Genomic DNA, 24700 nt, shown 5'->3' with positions numbered 1-24700 from the left:
CTTTTGACAAGGATTGCTTTGGCTGCTCTGTAACACTGGGAAGTGGGTCACTATTATCGATAGTATCAAAAACCAGTGTAACATATATGAAATTATCATTTCATATCAGGAGAAAATTTCTTATGTTGGCAATAGTATCCATCTTGCTAACTTGGCTGACATATTACACCTATCCTCTTGATGGTCCCCCTGGGATTTTGGTCAACATGCTATTTCTCAGTATAAAGCCCCCTTTCCCTAAGAAAATGCACAGAAGCAGAAAAGGAGAGAGTGAATCCAAAAGGAAGGGTGATGAGGACCCTGTGCCCAGGGCTCAGAACTCCANNNNAATAGAAGCAGGGAGGCCAATATGGAGGCTCCTTCCAGAGATCCAGGGAAAGCTGACAGCAAGGTAGTGAGAGATGCCCAGACTTGGGAGCATGGAGGACAGCACCACAGAAATTGCCCACTGGCTGGATGTAGAGAAAGAGAGAAGGCAGGGATACCTGTGGTTTGGAGGGGAATATCAGGGCAGGGTATCAGAATTCTGACTCAGACACACTGGGTTGGAGGTGATGGTCGGCAGACAGGAGGGTAGAGGAATCTGAGGTGTAGAGAGAGGTGCAGGCTGCAGACAGACTTTTGAGCCACTGGCATAGAGATGATCTGTAAAGCTGTAATGCTAAGTGCAGAGAGAGTACCAAGGGAGCAATGTGAAGCGAGAGAAGACAAGGTGTCAACCCCAGGGTGCCCCACACTAGAGGGTGGAGAGAAGAGAAGGCACCATTAGGCATCTGTGCCAGAGGAAAAGAGAAGGCATGAGACAAAAGAGAGGAACAGGGACTCCTGTCTGGCTCAGGGAGTGCTCTGACCATTCAGATAGGACACAACTGTACTCCTAAGAGCATGCCTGGTGCTCATCAGCCTGCCAGAAACAACCAATGGCCTCCACTACCATTTCTCCTTCTCACTCACACCTCCTGTCTTCCACGGTAGTCAGGATAGTGTTACACAAACATCTGTCTCCAGAGCTGAGGCAGCCTCTGGAGTCTGACAAATGTCTTCCTCTTGCCGAGGTGTCCTGAGCCCTGCTGGCAATCTCCTGACTCAGAAGACAGTGTAAAACAGGAGGAAGCTCAGTGCTGGGGCCAGCTTTGCTTCAGCTCTGCTGGTTCCAACCCGAGTGGTCCCAGGCAGTACAGTCCTTCTAAGCTCCAACTTCACAGCATGCCAGCAAGAACAGAGCCTGGGAAAGAGTGGTGCTCAGTGAGCATTTTCTCCTGCCTCTCTTCTTTTGCTGCTATACACCACAGCTCAGAAAACCGGACCTGCATGAAACGGGTGTGGCCAAGCTGGCATTCAGCTCCCTTCCCCCTCCAGGTCAGGGTCTGGATATAAAGGTGTGCACGTGCCTACAGTCCTGAAGCTTCCTTCACGGGGCCATAGAGGCCTTGGTGACCAGGAGCAAGACTTCTGCTACCACCACCATCCTGACATGAATCACCCAGAGCAGAGATAACAGGCAGGCCTGGTAAACCTTACCCAGATCTCAGGTGCCAGGTGCTCACCCCAGGAGAGGCCCACCAAGTCCTCAGCCTGTCAGGTCCCCCACTCTCCACGTGAAGCCATCTCAATGGCTCTGCACCACTCAACTCTGCTGGAAGGGGGAGGGCTCCCCAAGTCATGTCATCTACCTGCCTCGTACCCAGCTATGGAGGAACTGTGCCCTGGCTTACCTTCTCGATGTCTACCAGTTCGGTCTCATAGATCTCCGCAATGGTGATGTGGTGCTTGGCTGCGATCGTAAACCTTCCCTGGGGGAAGAAACAAAAAAACAGAGTCACATTCTACTTTTACCTTTTTGAATGCCAATCCCTTTGGGAAGAAAAAAAACAACAACAAAAGTATAACTGTAAGCCATCTCCAGGATTCCACCCCACAGCCGCTCAAGCAAGGCAGTGTCTTACCATGTCTGTGTAAATGTCGATGGCTGCATTTAAGCAGTTGATAGCCTCTGAAGCGAAGGCATTTAAGAAAAACAATGAAAAATCCATTCAGTCAAAGAGGCTTCCCGGGATCCTATCCTCCTGGCTGTTACTAGAATGTTAAAGAGGTTGCATTTGGGGTGGACGGTGGGCAGGTGAGTTAATAAAAAACAAGCAGAAATCACACACAAGGCCGGACCCCTCAGTTTGCTCAGTCCCCAGCAGGGGCAGTGCAATTTAGAGAACTGGAGCTGGCGTAGGACTGGTTCAGCACTCTCAACCTTACAGTGAAGACCCCATCCAGGGCCAAGACTGCATTAAAAAGCAGACAAAACCATGCAGGCTGTCATCGACACTGATCAGCTCTAGCTGCTAAAACATAAATGTAAATGCATTCTTCACTGATATCATGTATATATATGAATTCTGGAAGACGGTCCTTCTTAAGGAAGATCATTTCAATAGACTGGACTCCTCACGTAGCCAAAATCAAAAGCACTCTGAAATACCTGTTCAAACAACTCTTAAGCGAAGTCAGCATTTCATACGATGTTAAAAGATGCTAACTTTTGGTGTACCAATATATGCCAAAAGGAAGAAGAAAAATCTAGTAAGTGATACTGCTAGTAAAGTCTATTAATTTTCTAAACACTGAGCCAACAAATTTCCTGTCACAAAATGGTGGTCTTTATAATGCTGATATATGGGTGACAGCTCCAAATCTATTGCTTTTGCTTTAAAGGAGGTAGCAAAAAGGCTTGACTGAAGAATTAGAAAGGTACACAGATTAACAAAATTAAAAGCAACTTCCTTCCAAGCTATATTAAGAAATGTGGTTTGTTACACCTTTAAAAATACAGAAAAATAAGCACCCACAATGCCACTCAAACCAACTGCTAGTATTTTGATGCACTTCCTTCCAGTGTTTTCTGGATGCATTTCTAGGTACACACATTTCTTTATAAATTTGAGATCTCGATTCTCACATTTTTCTTTGGTTACCATGTGGGCACTGACCAGGTCATTGAAGCTCTGAATCCAGGGGCTTTAATTCTTGCATCATAGTCTAGAATACTCATACATTATAATTCTACCATTCTATCCTTGCTGTTCATTTAGGCCGTGTACAGTTTTTCACATTCAGAAATAGAATGTGATTAATCTTTATACAAAAGCCCTCAAAGCATCTTCATTCTCAATGATATATTCATAATAAAAGTTGGGATTTCTGTGTTAAAATGCACTGATAAAAGAAAAAAATGGGAGACTCCACAGCTACCAGCACATGTGCTACAGGAAGAAGTTAGTACTTTTAATTGCTAAGTGTATACTATCAACTAAAAAAGAAATGATATTTGCAAAATTTTGCCGCTTTAAATACCCAAGTTCATTCTTTCTTCAAAACCAGTACTTTGAAAAACACTCTTTAAAAAGTCAGATGAATATTGTGTGAATAAGTTGTTTTTAACTATCAGATATTATAATCTCCCATTAACTTGATCTTAAAATGCACCAGGTATTTAGGAGTGAGGGGCCATTCATTTTCTTTGATGAATAATAATATATTCATAAAACTGAAAAACAGCGCTGACAACTAAACAGCCAGGAAAAATTTAACATCATTTCTCCTCATAAAAGCTCAAAACGATTATGGAAAAATCCCTGAAGTTACTAAAATGTCCATTATCTCAAAGCACAAAAATTTGTTTTTACCAAGGTCCTTTCCAAGGTCCAGCAGCATACCCTGTGAGAAAGTCCCTGATATCAAGGACATCTAGTTGCGCAGATGCAGGCATGTCTTACCTTGAGGGTCTGCCTTCTTGTAAGCATTGCCAGCATCCACAAAGCTGGTGGCAGAATCATGCTTGCTCTGAAGCTGCATATGGAGCTTGGCTGCCTGACAAAATGCATTTCCTGCAGCTGAAGAAGACAAGTCACTACAATTAATCACAGAGGAGCAGGTGTCTCCAGGGTGGTCCATGCTCTAAGTGCTGGACCTACCCCTAGAAAAGTTCCTTGTCGCTGAAAAGAAGCATTCTAGTCAGAAGCACATGTAAGTGTGGTCAAGTGCACCTTAGGTATGTGTGAAGAAACCAGAACCAAGATCAATGGTGACAAAAGCTTCTCTCAGCCCCAGGAAACCTCCTAAGTGGCATCTGGGCAACAGGCCTCCATTTAGTACCAGAGCCAGTCATGTTCAACTCTGTCGCCCAGCATATACTAAACACTGACCGGGGCTTCAGGCCACAAGTGTTTAAAGAAAGGTAGAACACTGAGGTTAAGGATACTTATTTGCTCATCTTTCTATCTCACAGTGTCCACTGGACTTGGCTGTAATTGTTGAGAAAGCGCTAATGGAGGCTTCTTAGGCAAAGTAAGTATCACAAAGAGTGAAAATTAGACCCACAATTTCAAAAATTCAAAGCTTCTTAAGTTATAACAAAACCTGACTGAACTTCATATGGGGTTTAACATGTCTTTATCTCCTACTTAGTGTGAAAACTTGCACATTTCTTGTGCGATGACGAATGGTTACAAGGTGCTGTCCAGGTTTCTGCTGGGAAAAGGCATAATGTGAAAGGTTTATGCATGTAATTTTTTCAGAAAAGGTTTTGATCAAGGACTGTAGCTTCCGAAGTAGCAGAAAAGAATGAGGGAAGGAATCCTTAGCACAGGAGTCACACGAACAAGGAACAAATGGCTTGAAGGCAAGGAAAGGCTGGGAACAGAGGCCAGTGACAAGTCCATGCTACCTGCAGGAGGAATGAACAGAGCAGGCAGGGGAGGTGAAGGCTGAGGACGCCATGGCGCCAGTTCTGGAGGCTTTAAACGCCAGCATGAGGAACTTGGACAGGGATGAGCCCCACTGTCATGAAGTTCTTAGCTCAGAGAGAACCACCACAGACTGGGAAGCACGAGGCCTGTGGAGTCACAGCTCAGTAGGTCTGGAGTAGGGAAGTCAGCACTAACAGGAATGGATGGGAAAGAGATCCCTCCATTAGGAAAAACATGATGAAGAATATCATAAGACATTTTGGTACTTAAAGAGTATTTTTAGTCATTTCAAAAACATTCAGAAAAGTACAGAAAATCGTGACAGACACCAAAAAACCCATTGCTGCTATTAAGAAATAAAGCATTCAGGGGCGCCTGGGTGGCGCAGTCATTAAGCGTCTGCCTTCGGCTCAGGGCGTGATTCCAGCGTTATGGGATAGAGCCCCACATCAGGCTCCTCCGCTAGGAGCCTGCTTCTTCCTCTCCCACTCCCCCTGCTTGTGTTCCCTTTCTCACTGGCTGTCTCTGTCAAATAAATAAATAAAATCTTAAAAAAAAAAAAAGAAAGAAAGAAAGCAAGCAAGCATTCAATTCCACAAAGCTTTGGTTATCATCCCTTATTCTGACCCCTCTTCCAGAGGTAAACACACAATTCCTACTCAGGCTTCTGGACTTCCATCTAAGGGAAAAGAAGCAGTACAGGCTCCTGATCCAGCCTGCCCAGGCTCAACTCTTGCTCTATACCAGATAAGAAGAGTGCCCTGGCAGTGCTGAAAATACTCAGCCATCAGTGTGGCACAGGCACTGAGCAATCAGAGAGAAGTGGCCCCCAGTTGGAGCTGGGACTGGAGAACCCCGCCCACCAGGCTTTAACTCTTAAACTGGTGAATCGTGGGGTTGGCGGTCCCAGAGGAGGGGCCAAGGCTGCTGCCAGGGGAGTAGCCAAGCACATGGGTACCTGTGGCAGCAGACACCTGAATTGCAGCTCTGATGGGCTCGGCCTCAGGAGTACAGTAATAGCTTGGAATGCCCAAGTAAAGTGCTTCCAACAGACTGGCTCCTGTTTACATGCATTGGCCAATCTCATTAGTACATGGGAATCTATCCTTAGACCATACCCTTATACCATATAAAAGATACAAATGCTGAGACAATGTTCTTCTCTCCTCTACTGTTTTCAATATGTTATAATTCAAGTGTAAGTACATTTTGAAAACATAACATATCCTTTCAACCTAAAACTAAACCTATAAATGAATTTTAGTCAAAAAGGACCTTTCAGATTCATGTATTTCTACAGCAATTTCTTCACTGGAATGCTTTTAAAGTGTCAGCCTTGACTAATAAAAAATAAATAAATAAAAAATAAAGTGTCAGCCTTAATGGGTAAATCAACACAGTATACACCCTAAGCTTACACAATGCTATAGTCCGTTATATCTCAATAAAGCTGAGGGTAAAAAGCAGATGGGGAAATGATTTGTAGAGGGCAAAGGCCCTACTTTAGATCATGCAGCAGGAGCAAGCCAGGGCTAGAGACCCAGTCCTTGCTCCAGCTGAAGGCAGTCTCCATTTTCACTATAGAAAGACCCTATCACACAGAGACACAACAAGCCCCTTTTTCATGGTAGGGGATGAATTTGTTTCTCAAATCGGTGTTAAAAAGAGTCATCTTTTCTCAGACCAATAAAATAATTCCATTGTTTTGGAATTGGTTTTGTTATGTGTAATTTCACTGGATAGAAAGCATTATGTTAAAAAGTGACAATAAATCTGTTGGGGTTTATAGAAATAACACCCTCACTGTCACATTTCTCAACAGAACCTCAATCAGCTACCACAGAGCTGTTCCCACAGTAAGAAATTCTCAACCAATGTTTAGGTAAAGGAAAACAGGCGTTGTTCACTTAGAACAAGGTTCTCTTCTCCCAGACCACGGTGGCCACACTGGTTATTCCAGCATGCACACCTGTCTCAGCCAACAGGTAGAAATGTAGTTACTTCTTCCTTCAAGATGATTTTAAAGTTATTTGCCTGAAAAGCAAACAAACAAAAACTTTATACATACCACTCCAATTTTTAGCCATCTTGAACATATTTGCAGCTCTGGTATACATTTCACAAGCCTCTTCTATTTTTGTGTTTCCTCTGAGAAAAATTAAAAAACGAAGTTAAGTTTTACTATAGCAACCATCCACATCTCTAATTCTCCCTCCCTCAAATAATAAGCATTTAATGAGTACTTACTATGTGCCAGACAAGTATAGAATCTCAACAGCTGCTCGCTCAAAGGGTACACTCTTAGTATCCCTGCTTTCCAAATGAGGAAACTGAGGTATACAAAAGTAAAGTAACTAGCCCAAGGTCACACAGCAAGAATGCCACAGAACCAAGACTCAAATACAGATCTGGCTGATCTCAGAGCCACACCCTTAACCAGAGTTCTTTCCATGCATGGAAATTGAAGTTTTAGGTCAATCAGAGAAATAAGAAATACATCATTCAAATGAGATTAAATTTTGAAGGTTATGGACATTTTTAGCCTGTTAATTTTTAAGAGATTAGCACTATGTTTATTCAGACTTTAAAAACAAAAAAACAAAAACAAGAACAAAAACCTAAAGCCAGAGCATAAAAGAAGCGCCATGCTTTTTGACTGCTATATTATCACCTCTGGCAGGAGACAAGCTCTTCTCCAACATGGAATGGGCCTCAGGGTCCAGCCCATCACCCGAAGTGGAAATGCATTTTACACATCCTGAGAGAAAGAAACTCTACTGCTGCTTGAATACATACTGTTCTGAAAAGTTCTCCACTAGACAGCTGATTTCACTGAGGGACAGCTTTAGCTGTCAGGTATTTCTTCTTACACAAACGCAAAAATAATCCTCTGTAAACTTGCACCAGAGTTTTCTAATTTGACCTCATTCTTCCTAAGCTAAACTAAGACCCCTCTATAAATGATGTTTCTCTACCTTGTCTATCTATACTATAAACATAAATAACCAGAGAATGAAGACAAAGAACGATGTGCAGTGCACATGAGGAATTCAGAGTGGTTTAAGGACATAAGGACTAAGAGAAAGGGGAGAGCAAGGCTGACCCTTGGAGAGTGGGCACAATATGAACAAGAGTGAGCACATATGCATATGCCAGAAACTCAAAGAGGCTCCAAGCTCCGGCAGAGGGGCATAGACAGCTCTACAGCTCTGTGTCAATATGCGTCTCAATGAAATACACTGAGGCTCAAGCGTGACTCTTACTACTTAGGCATTAACTACCAACTGTCTCCCCCCAGGCTAGTTCTTTGACTCCTCTGGGTCTCAGTTTTTGCGTGTGTAAACAGGGGATAACGGGATCTATACTTGTGGGTCATTATAAAGATCAAAGGAAATAATCCATATATAGCCACTGCAGGGCTTGACCCAAAGCAGGTACTCAATTTCAGGATGATTATTGTAATTAGATCCATGTACTAAAGGCATAACAACTTTTGGGCATATTTGTACAAATAAGGGATATGTCTGCTAAGGGACTTATATCTGGAATAGGTAACGAACTCTTACAACTCAACAATAAAATGACTAATAATTAAAAAAAATAGGCACCTCAAAGAAGATACACAAACAGCCAATAAGCACATGAAGAGATATTCAACATCATTAGCCATCAGGGAAATGCAAATCAAAACCACAAATGAGATCCCATTTCACACCCACAAGGATGGCTAGAATCAAAAGACAGATAATAACAAATGTTAGGAAGGATGTATAGAAGCTGGAACCCTCTTATACTGCTGGTACAAATGTAAAATGCTGCAGCCACATTTAGTCTGGCAGTTGCTCAAAAGGTTAAACATAGAGTTACTATATGACCCAGCAACTCCACTCCTTGGTACACACCCCAGAGAAATGAGAAAGACTATGTCCACACAAAAACTTTATACAAATGTTCACCCTAGCATTATCCATAACTGCCAAAAAGTGGGAACAACCTAAATGCCCATCAACTGATGTAAAGTTAAAAAAAAACGTGTGGTTTATGCATACAATGGAATACTGGACAATAAAAAGAAATGAAGTATTGATACATGCTCTAATATGGATAAGCGTTGAAGCCATGAGCATACTGTAAGATTTCACTTCAGAGTAAGCAAATCTATAGAGACAGAAAACAGATTAGTGGTTGCCTAGAGTTTGGGAGAAAAACGGGCAGGGGCAAGGAGAATAGAGTTTCTTTTTGTGGCGATTAGAATGTTCTAAAATTTATTGTTATGATGGATGCACAGCTTTGTGACTATGCTAAAAACTATTGAACTGGATACTTAAAATGGATGAATTATATGGTATGTGAATTATATCTAAAGCCGTACCACTCCCTCCCCCGCCACACACACACAAAGAAAAAATCGTTTGGGGGCTATGTCACACAGTGAATGACAGGATGGTGACAAGCCACACCAAAAATGCAGTGTCAGAATTAGCAAAGCTTTCTTTCAATCATGACTTTATATATTAAAACAACAACAGCAAAACAATTAGCTAATTACCCCAATGGAAAATTCCTAAGTTTTTGATCTTAGCCATAACTCCTTAGAGCTAACAAAGGCTTACCACTTTCATGTCTCATTTTTCTAAAGTGTACCAGGAATCTTGCACTGTAATTATACTTCAATCATTCTTATTAAAGGTTTCCAAATAAAACTAGCTTAATTAAAATGTACTTTACCCTATTATTTTTGGAGACACATTCAGCTAGGAATAATAGAACGCCTACATTATGCTAGGTTTTATGCTGGATATTTCCACATGTTATGTCATTTTCATATCACAACCACAATGAAAGATGCTAACTCCATTTGACAGAAGAGAAAACTGTATCTGGGGGCACCTGGGACAGGTCATGATCCGGGGATCTTGGGGTTGAGCCTTGTGTCAGGCTCCCTGCTCAGTGGGGAGCCTGCTTCTTCCTCTCCCTCTGCTTGTGCTCTCCCTAAAATAAATTTCAAAAAAAATCTTAAAAATAAAAAAAAAGATAGAAAGAAAGAAAAGAAAAAAGAAAACTGGATCTGGAGGTCAATGGCTCACCCAAGGTCATCCAGCCACGGTCAGTGGTAGAGCTGACCCTGATGTAAAAGTTCAGTAATCATTATAAAAATAACGAATATACTTTTATAAAGACTTAAGACCCTCACCTCTCCTAAGACAGAATCACGAGAAGTATACTCATTTTAAAAGCACTAGAAAAGCTCACTTGTCATAAACACAACATAAGTTTAACAATTCATGAAAAAATGTACTTCTGAAATCATTCCTAATGCTTACTGTGTTCTATTCATGTGAAAGTTAATGTTTCTGAGTTTTAAGGACAAATAATCAGAATTCATGTTCAAATAATTCAAGTGATTGTTACTCAGGGCCCCCATAAGCAAGGTATAAGATCCTTGAAAATAAAAACAAGTTTTTATGAGGGAATCTACATTATAAAGTGATACAATATAAGGACAGGGCACTGAACTGACATTAAGAAAAGCTAAACTGAGCCAAACTTAACTTAAATTTATTTGGGGAGATTATGCTACCATGAACTTGAAGAAAATGCTTTCTGTGCCATGCAAGGAAACAGTGACCAGCCTAAGAATCACTACTGCCACCACCATTACCTCCAGCACCATCACCTAGAACACCTTCACCTCTACCACCACCACTACTACCCCACCCCTGCAGCCCCAACTCTCAATTCCAGAGGCAAGGTTGACTCCCTTCCCTTCTTGACCATGCTTACTCAGGGGACATTCGCTGAGATCAATAAGTGTCAAAAAACACTAAGAAAAGAATGGTCTTGCCCACGAAGAGATCAGAACACTAAGGACAAAATATGTAACAACTTCAGGGCTTGGAAAACATCTGACTGCCCATCCCACCTCCCATGTTCCACTGAAGAAACATGGTCAGAGCCACAACATGTCTCTCCAGGAGCCAGTGAACCACAGAGATGTGCCTTGAGCCCCGCCTGCAAGTCCCTGCCTTTCTTCACAATTCCATCCTGTCTGTTCCTATTCAGATGCTGGGGGGCATGGGGAGTAAAACCCAGCCTGGGAAACTACAGCCCACTATTTCAAAGAGCTCTGATAACATCTACACACAGATAAGTCATTGATCTTTTAAAAACTAATTAATCCTCAAATAATCTAAAGTCTTGATTTTTCCTCATCCTGAGTAAGAACTATTTTTGGAGCACATTACAAAACACTGGCAACCATAGTACATGCTCTTCTAGGACTGTGGGTGGGAAGAGGGGGACATTAAAGTAGAATCATGGGGATGGATGGCACACACATCATGAGATGTACCCAAAAGAAAAGGAGGCAACTGAGGGAAAAATAAAGTTGCTTCTAAAATCAGAGAGTAGCAGAAAAGAAATATCATAAAAAGTGACACTGACAGTGTTGTGAGAATGTGAAAGCAGAACCAGAGCCAAAATTCAAGTCTATCATCGGAATATCCTGAAGGGATGTCAAACTACGTCAGGGGACTACAAACAGGGATCAGTCTTCCTAGTGCCTGAGACCCATAAAGGAAAACTCCACCAACTAGGACAGCTCCTTACTTTCACTATTTATGAGCAACATTACTTTAGCTCTTAGGCAGACCCTGGGGACAGAGACCAGCACAGGGCCTGGCACACAGGTCTCAATAACAATGCTGACCGTTCAGGGACTGGACGGAAGAAACAACCCACATTACATCTTTTTGGAAGTTTACCCAAATAACATTCAAAACAAAAAGCAAACACAAAAAGTATCCAGAAAAGGAGAGAAAAATTCAAACTCTGTTTAAAATATCTCCACCATTAACAGAAACACTGTTTCTCTATTCACAACACTTTTGACACCAAACGTGTGGGTTTTCCACATCAAGCCATTCTCCAGTGCTCTGCAGGCACCAGCTATGTGTCCTACAATTCAATTCAATTGTGACATTACCCACAGGATATGGGTATCAATGCAAACCCCACAGGATAAGGGCCCAGTCCCACAAGACTGCCCCCACATCAGACAACAATCTCAAGTAGCAGGTCCTCAAGGTAATCACATCTCTAACTTTTCTAAAAATCAGGAGTTCCCACAACCCCCTCCTCAAATTTGATTAATTTGCAAGAAGTCACAGAACTTAAGAAAACATTTTACTTATGATCACAAATGATACAACTCAGAAACAGCTAATGGAAGAGATGCACAAGGCAAGGTATACTGGAAGTGCAAGAAGCATCCCCACCGTCTCCAGATACACCACCTCCCAACACCTCCACATGTTCACCTCCCCAGAAGCTCTCTGAACCCATCATTTAGGGTCTGGGAAGATTCTTCACTACACAGGCAAGACTGATTATTTCATGACCACTAGTGATTAACTCAATCACCCAATCCCTCCCCTCTCCAGGGAGGTTTGGGGGTGGGACTGAAAGTTCCAACCCACTCATCACATGGTTGGCTCCTCTGAGGACCAGCCCTCATCCTGAAGCCACCTAGGGACCCAACAGTCACCTCATCAGCATAAATTTTAGTATTGTTGAAAGAGGCTTATTATGATAGAGAAGATGCTTCTCTCACCCTTACCACTGAGGATCCCACAAGCACTTTACAAGTTCTGTGCCAGGAACCAGGGATGAGAAACAAATATATATTTCTTATTACATCGAACATCACAGCCACATAGAACTATTTATTCTATTTTTTTCCTCCAAGAGTATTTTTTTTCATCTGTACGTCATTTCTATAATCTCCAGATTCTAAAAACTGCAATTTTCCTAGATAAACACAACCATTTCAAGATTAATTTATTGCTGGGTTTACTATATTTCTAAAGAGTCCAACTTCTTTCATGTGATGCAGAAAGCAGAGGTATATGCAGCAAGGAGGTAAACAGGCCCCAGGGAGATGCTCTTCATCAAGTTACCTTGAACTCTTATGCCAAATGCCTGTAAAACCACTAGACCGAGGTCCTTAGTTTTTTCAGGAACCAGTAATAGGAGTAGTGGCAAGAACACAGACTTTGGACAAGGTAAGACAACATACAGAGGAATGCTGTCATTTATTAGCTAGGTACTGCCAGCACAGAGCAGGCAGCCCCTCCTGGGTCTCAGAGAAATTCCACCAGAGCCGCCGACAGAAGCTGAGCAGGAGTTACACCTTTACCACCAACGCAGTCTCAGGGCTCTCTGCCTTGGACTTTGGATTCCATTTTCTAAGAACTTATCACTTTATTTCTACTTATTTAAGAAAAACAACAATCCTAGATTCTCAGACACAGGAAACAATCTGAGACATTTAAGGAATGGCTGACAAAAGTATCTGTGTTTAAGCATAATTTCCTGAAATGAAGTTTGTGAGAATATGTACAGCAAAGAAAGCTAGTTGGTCTTTATTTTGGTAATAGTTCCAATGCCTCGACTTGATATGGAAAGTCACCTTTCTTACAGAGGGGAAAATGTATAGCTGGACCTATTAATAAAACAAATCAAGATACTTAAATATACAGGAAAGCTAAGAACAGTAATTATTGGATGAACTCAGAAATGACACATACTACATGACTTGCCACAAGAAGTTTTTCTATTTGATTTCCATCTTTATGAAAATTTCGAACTAAATCTCAATCTGTAAGAAATCCTGGTGAGACTTGTGAATCCCACAGGATAATGGTGGCTGCCTAAATACCAACTTGTCCTTATGTCCTCCAAACCCAGACAGATCAACAAGCAGTGGATACAACCACCTGTAATCCATGCCAACAGCAAAACTAGGAGACAGAATTCAACAAGACAACTGGAGAAATAAAACCCCTGAACTAGCAGAGCCACTGACACTGCTGCTGCTGGAAGTCAGGAGGAAATGCATGGACACAAGACGGGGTGCAGCCACAAGAGACTATGGACTCCGGAAAAGAAACTGAGGGTTTGGGGGGGTGGGGGAATGGACTAGCCTGGTGAAAGGTATTAAGGAGGGCACGTATTGCATGGAGCACTGGGTGTTACACGCAAACAATTAATCATGGATCACTACATCAAAAACTAATGATGTACTGTATGATGACTAACATAATAATAAAAAAAAAAGAAATATTGTTTGTACTATTGAGAAGTAACTTAACTGTTTTGGAAGTCTTTCAATAATTTCTACTGAGATGATATCACTGGAAAATGAGCTACTCCATTTTTTCGTACACTGAAGCTGTTTAAATCTCACTTTCAACCTCTTGCAGGATAGCTCTTTCAGACTACTTCAGAGACCTTATGCTTCCTTTAGGAATTCTACCTAAATACCAGTAAGTTGTTCTTATTTTCCAATTAAATTATTTAGCCAAATTTATTTATGACTATTTCTCTGAGATGGTGGAGTAAAATACTTCAAATATTCTACTTGAGATGTGATCTGTAATGTGTATTCTCATACACTGTTAGCGGAAATATAAATTGACAGTTGCTTAAGGTCAATTTGAAAACAACTACCAAATTTGAAATATGTATAATACGTATTACTCTTATAATTTAAATAATTTTTTAAAGAAGTAGTTTCTTCCCATTCTATCCTTCGAGGTGAACAAGTACAGGGTCCCTAGCTTCAAGGACCTCATACTTGAAGGGTGAAGGAGAAAAGAATGATATCTTGTGCTCTGTGCATAGAGCATATTTTTAAATTGTTTTGAGGTGTGTTTTCATATTTTAAATATTAATTATAATCCATAATTATAACCCACACAGAAAGTGTGAGCAGAGTCTAAAAAATTTTGGAATTGCCTTAATTCTACATTTTGATATTGAAGATAATTTTGTATTAAACATAAATAAATCCTCAAACTAAGAATAAATGGGTTGTTACACTATTCACAATAAAAAAAAAGGGGGGGGCGCCTGGGTGGCACGGCGGTTAAGCGTCTGCCTTCGGCTCAGGGCGTGATCCCAGCGTTACGGGATCTAGCCCCACATCAGGCTCCTCTGCTATGAGCCTGCTTCTTCCTCTCCCACTCCCTTGCTGTGTTTCCTCTCTCGCTGGCTGTCTCTGTGTTAAATAAATAAATAAAATCTTTAAAAAAAAAAAAAAAAGGGGGGGTGCAGCAGGGTCCCACAATAGCAGTTCACAGACAGCAACACCCTAGCAAGGAAGGGCTGCACAGTGGGGGAACACAGAGACCAGGTGTAAGAACAGAGGGCTGGAACACTGGAACTGGGGAACTGGAAGGGGAACTTGGCTAGAGGTGTGGCCTCTAGAAGATCCACTTCTGGGAGAAGCAGAGGCAGCTTCATGGAAACTCAGTAGTGAAGAGAAAGAAAACCAGTGATAGAAAATAAACTAACAGTCTTCTGAAACAAAGGAGTATCACAGCACTGGGAGTCACACTAAGCCCCTACCCACCCTTCCCTGACACTTTTCATCAAAAAAAGTCCTTAATGGTATCAACAGAAGAGAAGATTTAAACTAAGAAACCTGTGAAAGCACCCAAACCCCTCATCTCACATTACAGAAACACATACTACTATGAGCCCAAGAAACTCCAGGACACTCTAAACAGAAGAAGGCAAGCAGCATCCATACAAAGCTACCATGTAAGAAATAAGAACAAAACCTTTGCAGGTGACAAAAATGTTGCCCCAAACTACCATAAGGCAGAGGAAAACAATTCCATACAACTTAAATAGTATTAAACAAATACTTACAGATATGAAACTACATCACAGGTCAGGAATCCAAAACTCAGAATGCAAGAGCATGCAGGGGACCAGAATATGCCACCCCAAAAAACACCACTTCGGCATAAAGATTATTTTGAGCTGGAGGAAAATGAGAATAGGAGATACAGAAAGACACCTTCTCAGAGCTTCCCCTATCTGACTAAATACAGAAACTTCTAAGAAATGAGGACTGCCATAAATCCCCTCTCCTGGGAAAGTTTTACGGCCATGAACCAGATGGAAAGTTCATACAGAGATGGGCCTGCACAAACAAATCTTACTCCTTTGTTTCCCAGTTTGCAGACCTTGGAAGCCTAAAACCTTTCATCCTGACACTTATCTACAAATACACTGCTCTTTGTTAAGAGACTCTAAGCCTAGTTCTAATCACCCCTTTGAGTTACTCACTGCTGACCATGTTCGGTAAACTATTTTTCCTTGTTAGTCTGTCTGGAGAACCTAGGAGAGTAGAGAACAAAAAATAAGACAATGAACTCCTATTTCAAATTATAGAAGGAAAGAAAGTAAAAGACCAAGTCATCTCAGAAATGAAAACTTAGCTAGAACATACCTATGGGGAGCACAGATTCTACTGACACTGAGGAGAAAAATGAAAACAGCCAAGAGCATGGAAATGAAATAAGGGAGGGAAAAGAATTCAAGAAAAAGTGATAGGATAACTACAGTCCCTGAAAAGGGGAGTAAAACAAAGCAAAATACTGAAACAATATTTAAAACTACAATTTCAGAAAATTTTATGGAAACAAAAGAGGATGTGAGTCTAAATACTGAAAGAGTCTGCCATGTACTGGGAAAACTGACCCAGTGAAACACATCTAGTAAGAATATTAGATTTTATAAATCAAGAAAATCTCTAGGCTTCCAGGCAAAGTTACTTACAAAATTAAGGTTAGCTTGAATTAGACTTCAACAGCAACACACAAAGCAAGACAACATACAAAGCAAGATGACAAGGGAATAACATTTTTGAAGAAACTCAAGAGAAAAAAGTGTGAGCCAAAGATCACACAGCCAGCCAAGCCAAACAATAAGTACGACCGATCGAAGCATGAACTTAAGGAATACCGCACTGGCTTCCAACTATGGACATGACTAAGGAACATCAGTAAAAAGGCTGGTGGTGGTGGCATTGAATATGTTTTACTACAGATCAAAGAGGGGAAAAAAGTAGAGAAAGGGTAGAAAAATAAAATAGAGACATCTGTTCCAACAAAGTACAAATAACTGAACCCTGCCCTCCCACACACATACACTGGTCAGAGAGGAAAATTCAGAACAGGCTCAGGGACTGGCATATAGGTAATGGGTGTTTTCCACATCAAATACTAGATGCTTAGTAGGGCTAAGGGCATTAAAAAAGATTCATAGTATAAAGGTTACCAGTAGAACAAAAATACAAAATTTCCTAAGAAAAAAAAAAGCACGGGAAAGAGTTCACATGAAGAAAGAAAATAAAAACATCATACGTAATGAATATAAAGACATAATATAACAAAGCAGGATGACAGATTTAAAAACCAATCATGTATCAGTCATACAAACAACGTAAATGGACTGAAGATTTTTAGTTTTGCTCACAAAAAACCTAACTGTGTGCTCAATAGGAGACATACAACTAAAATAAAGCTATTCTGAAAGGCTTAAGATTAAAGAGATGGTCAAAAGTATACCACATACATCAACCAACTTTTGTTTGATTTGCTGCAATAACAAATAACCCTCAAATCTCCAAAGGCTTCTTTCTCACTCACTTTACCTGTTACTGCAGGCCATTTGTGCTGGTTCTTTCTCCATGTGTCATCTCTCTATTCTGGAATGTAGCCCTATCAGGAGTATACACTTTTTTTTTTTTTTCCTTTTTTAAACCAGGGCAGAAGCAAGGGATGACCCCTGCAGCTTCTGCTCAGGTAGTGTGTGCATCCCCCTTCCACTCACTCCCCCAGAGTCAGTCACAGGCCAGAACAGACTTAATGGGGATGGCAAATGCACTTTTCCCAGAGCCAGGCAGCACAGGTCACAAGGCAGAAGGCAGAACGTATAATGCTCTTACATAATACAGTCCTCAAGCAGGCAAGCGCAAATAATAAGAAAGCAATAATTGCTACTCCAGTATCAGACAAGGCAGAATTTGGGCTCAAAAATACCGAATGAAAGGAAGAAATTCACTTGTTAATGCTAAGGATACAATTCATGATGAAATTATATTAGTTGTGAACATCTACTTACCAAAACATAGCAGAAACTACAAGAAATGCAAGATAGACAGAAATGCACTTATAAAAGGAAAAATGACTATATCCCTTTTAGTCCAAAGCAAGTCAAATGGACAAAAAATAAACACAGATGTGAAAGGCCTTGACAACGTAATATCTAGATCTCAGGGATCTCTATCAAGGCATACACTCTGATAAGAGAACATCTGCCTTCTTCACAAGTGATCAAAGGCCATTCATAAACATCAATCACATATCAGGTGGCAAAGAAAACCTTGTAAGCTCTCTGATTATAATGAAAGAAAACTAGAAATCAAAGCACCTCCACCTGGAACACAACCCATAAATTCTTGGGTTAAAGGGGAAATGAATTACAATAAAAAACACTATAGGGGCACCCATTAAGCATCTGCCTTAGGCTCAGGGCGTGATCCCAGGGTCCTAAGATCAAGCCCAGCATCAGGCTCCCTCCTCCGCTGGGAGCCTGCTTCTTCATCTCCCACTCCCCCTGCTTGTTGTGTTCCTTCTCTTGCTGGCTGTCTCTCTCTCTGTCAAATAAATAAAATCTTAAAAAAAAAAAAAACTAAAACACTATATATCAAGATTGGGGGGATATAATTTAAAACATTAATATGGTTTTAAAGGAAAATTCATCTACCAATATTTGGATCTATATAAATACAATAATGGAAATACTGAAATAAATATCATCTTCCATTCCCCCAAAAAGCCAGAGGGGGAGGTAAAAGCAGAAAACAGGAAACTAATAAAACCCATGAGTCAAAATATTAGTTGTTTAGATGAAAAGGATCAAAAGAATCAAGAGAGAAGGGTAAATGAAGAAACACAGAAGCGACAGAGGGAAGTAACTACTGAACTAAAGAATGTTCAAGAAAGTCAGTTTGAGGGTTCCACTTAAATCTTCAAAGACCATAGCGTGGGGTAAAAGGAAATCTCTACATTCTTTTTGTGAGGCACCTGTAACATCGATACTTCAACCTGATCGGCTATACACAAAAGAACTGTAAAGAAAATAATTCAAAAGAAAATAATTAGAAACAGAATTGAATAGCACATTAAAAAATAATACATTATAATCCAAAGGGGTTATTGAAGGAATGTCAGGACAGTTTAATATGAGGATATCCATTCATTAACATATTAGTAACTAGGAAGAAAAATCATGTTTGTCTTCACAGATCTTAAAGGGGCCTTCAAAATATAACTTGGGGCACGTGGGTGGCTCAATTGGTTAAGCGTCTGACTTCAGCTCAGATCATGATCTCAGGGTCCTCAGATCAAGCCCCATGTCAGACTCCCTGCTAAACTTCTCCCTCACCCTCTGCCCCTCCCCACTCATGCTCTCTCTCTCCCTGTCTCAAATAAATAAAATCTTTAAAAAAAAATTACTCTTCAATCTCTAACAAAACACTCATTAAAACAGACGTTGACAGATACTTCCTTATCATGAAAAAATACGTATTTTAAGCCAAGAAAGTAATGATCTATTAGTTATTTTGATTTTAATTAATTACCATTACTTATAATAAGTTCCATTTAAATACAGAAATGGTCAGCATTCTGAAATTCTACTTCCAATGTTTCCTTACTGTGAACCCTAAGGGTTAGTCATTGAAAATGCTTTGAAGTTACAGAAGCTTTACTGATCTTACCATCTAATCAAATGAATACAAAGTGAAGTATAAGAACAGACTGCAAAGTCTCCCAGAACTTGGATGATCCTGTGTCCTGGCTGGATGGACAAACACCCTTGGCTTATACCCATCTTCCTGGCATCTCAAAAATATCTCAATTTGGACAACCTACTCATGGCCACTCTGTAACTCACAGAAATAGAGAACTAATGGAAAAAATTAAAAGCAGAATTACAGTTTAAATATGTTATTCATATATAAAAGTTAATATTTAGAGATTGGAGGTAAGAGAGAAAATCAGGAGGTAAGAGAGAAAATGCAAGGCCATGTAACTATCCATTATTTTTAGCAGAATCATTAGATACTGTCTAAAATTAGGATGTCAGGAAGTAGAAGCATTCCAAAATTATTTAGAATTACAGTGGTAACCATCAGAGGAATTAAACAGGAAGTTAAAAACCATTACTTCTGGGGAGTACAATTTAGGAAAGGGGAGACTCGGGGAATACTTTACTTTTTAACTGGAACTTTTCCATAGTCCTTGCATTTTTCTCACATATGTAGTAGCTACTGTGTTTATAATAAACACATATTTAAGTAAAACATAGAAGAAAGTGACATGAACTCCACTTTGTTGCCTTTGCTCTTGAAAACGAAGCAAGAGAAAAGAAAAAAAAATCAACATAGTAGAAGCATTCACACATTCTCTCCACCAATATTCACCAAATGCCTACTGTGTGGCACACAGCAAGTGAGGTGTGGGGCAACAGCAATGATATAAGACAGACTCCCTAGGAGCTTACATTCTGGAGCCGCATACCACCATGGGTCCTCCCTACCTCTTCTAAACAAGTGCACCTCACAGGGCTCACAAGAATGAGAGAATAGATGGTGAACACTGCAAATGCGAACAGAATAAGGCGAATCTAGAAAGATTTTATCATTTGATACACGAACTATAACTTGGCACTAAAACTAGAAAACCAAAAAAAAAAAATTTTTAAGGGGGGAGGGTTTGGAGAGGGACACTGGGAGAGGGAAAAAGAAAATCTCAAGCAGGTTCCACACTCAGCAAGGAGCCCGACTCAGGGCTCAATCCCACCACCCTGAGATCATGACCTGAGCTGAAACGAAGAGCTGGACTGTTAACCAACTGAGCCACCTAGGCGCCCCTAATGCTTTACAAGTGCTATCATATGTCCTCACCACATTTTGGCAAAACTTAAAAACAACCTTTGTAGAAATAAAGCTGAGTGAAGAATACTAATAATTAATAGCCTACGATATTTAAGAAATATTCCCAATTTTTAAAAATAGTTAAGAAATTATAGACTCATAATTGTGTCAAGATAACCCAATAGGGTCTTTCATTAAATTCGGCACTGCCAAATTCGTGGCTCTTTACAAACTTTATGACTGGGCAACATCCAAAAGCAGAAGACAGCATTAGCCATGCAGAACATCTTCCAACTGTCATTCTTAAGCAGCCATTTTCTTTGATGTGCACTGTGCAGGCTATCTCCCAATCTGGCCTCCTATTAACAAGAAGATAGTAAGAGAGACCTTAGCAATTCAAAACTACTTTACTGTCATGCTCAGGCCAATTTAAGATCTTACTGGTAGTTCATTAAGATGCTACAATCGAATTTGAAATTAATTACAAAATTCCATAGCTCATCCTTGGGAACAAATGAAATGAAAACACTACTCTTTTGGTAGTAGTTTTGCTACACTTTGCTAAGCCCTTCAGAAAGAGTAAATTTTAATTCAATACCACAGCTATAAAAACACACCACTATTTAACTGGCAGTCAAGCAGAAAAGCAGAAGACCCATAATAGGTATTTTGTGATGGCTGCATCCCTCAGTGGCTCACTAACATCTTGCAGACAAGCAAGGGACTTGTGCCTTGTACACAGAATATATGATTGACATTTCCCCAGGAATATACAATGTGTATTTTCATATCATTTTACTGAAAGCAACAAAAAAGAGCAATAGAATAGTGAGAATACAGTATTGCCACAAAACCTGTGTGGGTGGTGGATAAACGGGGTGAAGAAGATAAGCTCCTAATACATTTTAATCTGCAGTTAGGATAATGAGAATTACTCCATGCAAAGTATGCTACAATATGCTCAGCACCTTCTAATGGCTGCCACATCCTCGAAACAGCATCACCTGTCCCCCTGTAAAGCAATAACTGGTCAGCTCTTAATACATGGTGCTTGGACAATACTGATGATACTCATGTCAATACGTGTGTTCTGTTAATTCAGGAGTCTGACATGGGGAGATGGACTACACTGTGGTTTCAAGAAAAGATAACAAGTAGATGGGAAAATTTTACATTAAAGGAAGGGTAGCAGGGTGGACTAACATGTGCTCCAGCCTTTCAGAAGGATGAGGTCAGGTACAAACAATGCCAGATATAAAAGAAGATCCTAAACATCTAAAATTGATACAGAATCGGTCTTCCTACTGTAACTGACAGAGACACTAGGCCTGGTTTTTTACTTCAAGTGATTATATACTATTAAAATTCACAGAACTCTGAGTACTCTTCTTCCCTAAGCTTTCCTGGAGCCAACTATCACTGAAAATAACACAGTTCCCCACAGGATAAATAATACTTACATGGTACAAAGCTCTTTCAAATCTTTAATTAAAAGACCAAAGATCTAGTCCTAAAGGTCTTCGGCTCTGAAGTTCTGGCAGAGTCACTTAATCTGTCTGGCTCTCTGCTTCCTTGGTAAATAATGGCTGACAATTTTGATGAATATGCTAATTAATATTTCATAATCACCATCTCCAATGGTTCTAAATGTTTTACAAGCAGAAACTCACTGAACCCTCACTATGAAATATACTATTATTACCCCTTTTTATAGCAGACAAAACTAAGGCACAGAGAAGCTAAGTACCTTGCCCCCCATCCAAAAGCTAAGACAATCAACTGGCCTGCCATATCCAGGCCAGGCCTAGGATACAATGACTTTTGTACAAACTGAATGTGAAGAGTGAAGGTGAAAGTCTTCCTATACCTCCTGTCAGTGAAACAGGTGATCAACAATCAAGGAGAAAACAGATGTTTATAAACAAAAGCTTTTTCAAAATCCTTTTAGGATTATTGGCTCAAGACTTGGCCTCCTCTCACAAAAACAATAACGCAACACCTCTTCACAAAAAGGAGGGTTCTCCTGAGACGAGTATCAAATGCTGTAATGTTTTCCTCTGCCAATTACAGATTCTCTTCCAGGGAAGTACATCCTGACTTGAAATCTCCAGTAACATTAAGATCATCTCTAGGCAGGAGGTGTTAGGACATTAAATTTTATTTGAATATATTTTAAATGTTTTGTGAATCACAGAAAGGAGCTATTGTTTGGTGTTAGAATCAAGTATGAGGCAGTGTGAGGCAGTGCTCCTTAAGTATCAGCGTATATTGGGGTAACTTTTAAAGGGGGAACAAACTTATAATTGCTACGTTTGGAACTACACACCCTACGAAAAATTTAGAAACCGGCTAGGATAAATGTCCTGTGAGAGGTTCCTGAAGAACCCTTACCTTTATGCATCTTTGCATCCTGTACTACTGTGCACCGCATGAAACCTTTACCTAAGCATTTCCTGGAGATATATCCACAACTGCAAAGTGTTATATTATAATCAAAAGAATGAAGGTAGCAAAACAAGCAGATTTCAAACTGAATTTAGTACAGAAATAAAACTGTCTAATAATGCAAAGATTAAGTACTGGTCCTTCTCAAACACAAAAATATGCTCCTGCTGTCGGCAGATATTTCACTTTCAAAAAGAAAAACAACAACAACAAAACTACCAGGAAATTTCAGCCTTTCTAATCCTAAACAGCTGAATCACTCACATATTCAACCGTCCAGAACTGTCAGTGCAAGCTCTGTTTTTTGGGAAGTCCGAATTTAAGATCTTCCCTAGGAGAACACTGAAGAATTACAGAAAATTAACGGGATTCCCAAAAGACGCCGACTTGACAGGAGCTGCGTTATCCTTAATCAAACAGGAGGCCCTGGCGAACCTATCACTCTCTGGTGAAGTAAAAATACCATGCTGAGAAAACGTATTCGTTCTCCAACGAACGTTTATTAAATGTCTACTTGGCACAAGGCAAACGGGCACACGATCTCTGGAATGGGGGCGCCGCGCCAGTCTGCTCCTCTGCGGGGCCCACCACCCCAGCCAGCCAGACGCGTCCAGATGCACCGGCCAGGAGCCGGGGCGGGGGGTCCCCGGACCCGCCCCTCTGGCTCCTCCTGGGCTCGCCTCCCACCAACACGGGTCTCCGAGAGAGGCGGCTTCAACCGTGGCGAAATGAACAAATCTGGCCCGCCGCTGAGGCGACAGCACCCCTCCAGGCGAGGCCGTGGGACACCCCCCCCCCGCACCAACGCGATAACGCCTGGCCGGAGGGGGCGTGGAGGGCGTGGGGGCCCTCTGCGGTCCCCAAGGTATGTCTGGAGGGTGTGTGGGGGCTGAGGGACTCCGAGAGATTCTGGAGGTTCCAGCGGACTTACGGGGGTGAGGTCTGGGGGCTCGAGGGGATCTCTGGGGGGCGCGCGGGGGTGTTGAGAGCCCCTGGGGCGTTCTTGGGGAGGTGTCTCTGGGAGGCTCTAAGGCTTAGGAAGCCTGGAAGATGCAGGGGAAATAAGGGTCCACAGGCGTCTCAGGGGAGAGAGGGGATTCAACAGGACGCGCGTGGGGGCGGCTGGCTGGGGAGGGAACCCGCGACGGAGACCCCCCCCCCAGGGCACTCGCGGTCTGGCACTCACCCAAACAGCCCCCGGAGGAAGGAGTGGGAGGCCTTGACTCGCTTCTCGGCCTCCGCCATCAGCTGCACCGCCTCACGCTCCTTCCCCGCGTTGTCCATGTTGGTCCCTGCCGCCGCCACAACCTCCACACCCGGCTCCGACGCGCCTTCCGCGCCTTCACCCTTCTCTCCCAGAGGCGGGGAGCGCAGGCGTGGCGCGCAAGGCCTGTCGGGACTTGTGGTGCCGGGTCGGGCCCTGACGGCGGGGATGGGTGAGGCGTCAACTACAATTCCCAGAAGGCCGTAGAGCCGGGCGGGGTGGGGATCGGAGGTTGCAGACAGCCGGCGCCGGGGATTTTCGAGGCGAGGGGCGTGACTCTCCGTAGGGGTCTTAGTCCAAGGTGAACTTCAGTCATTTAAGTATGGGAGGAAATGGAAGATGACGCATGGCTTTCTAGTAAGGATAACCTCAAACACGGAGCATCACATTGGCTCAGGAATCCCTTGCTCACCACGATTGACACCTGGCAATGGAATGGAAGAGGACACGGGGGAT

The 24700-nt window shown here is 41.6% G+C and overlaps 1 protein-coding gene across 2 annotated transcripts in view; it reads right to left on the bottom strand.

Annotated features, from left to right (window-relative positions):
- The window catches only part of NAPB (NSF attachment protein beta), a 41430-nt gene extending 17086 nt beyond the window's left edge, over nt 1–24344 (bottom strand). Inside the window, exons 1-5 of one of the 2 annotated variants that reach the window (XM_040637891.1) lie at nt 24167–24344; nt 6808–6887; nt 3768–3884; nt 1947–1993; nt 1716–1793 (exon numbers count right to left, since the gene is read on the bottom strand). In XM_040637891.1, the coding sequence (XP_040493825.1) occupies nt 1716–1793; nt 1947–1993; nt 3768–3884; nt 6808–6887; nt 24167–24264 (420 nt within the window). In that variant the 5' untranslated portion in view covers nt 24265–24344. The remainder of the gene's footprint in view (nt 1–1715; nt 1794–1946; nt 1994–3767; nt 3885–6807; nt 6888–24166) is intronic. The other variant, XM_040637889.1, reaches the window with a different exon arrangement.
- Between the last annotated feature and the right edge of the window lie 356 nt (nt 24345–24700).

Source organism: Ursus maritimus, unplaced genomic scaffold, assembly GCF_017311325.1.
Source record: "Ursus maritimus isolate PB19 unplaced genomic scaffold, ASM1731132v1 scaffold_22, whole genome shotgun sequence".
Lineage (NCBI taxonomy): Eukaryota > Metazoa > Chordata > Mammalia > Carnivora > Ursidae > Ursus > Ursus maritimus.
Note: the sequence above shows the minus strand (reverse complement) of the source record. Positions and strands in the feature narration are given on the sequence as shown.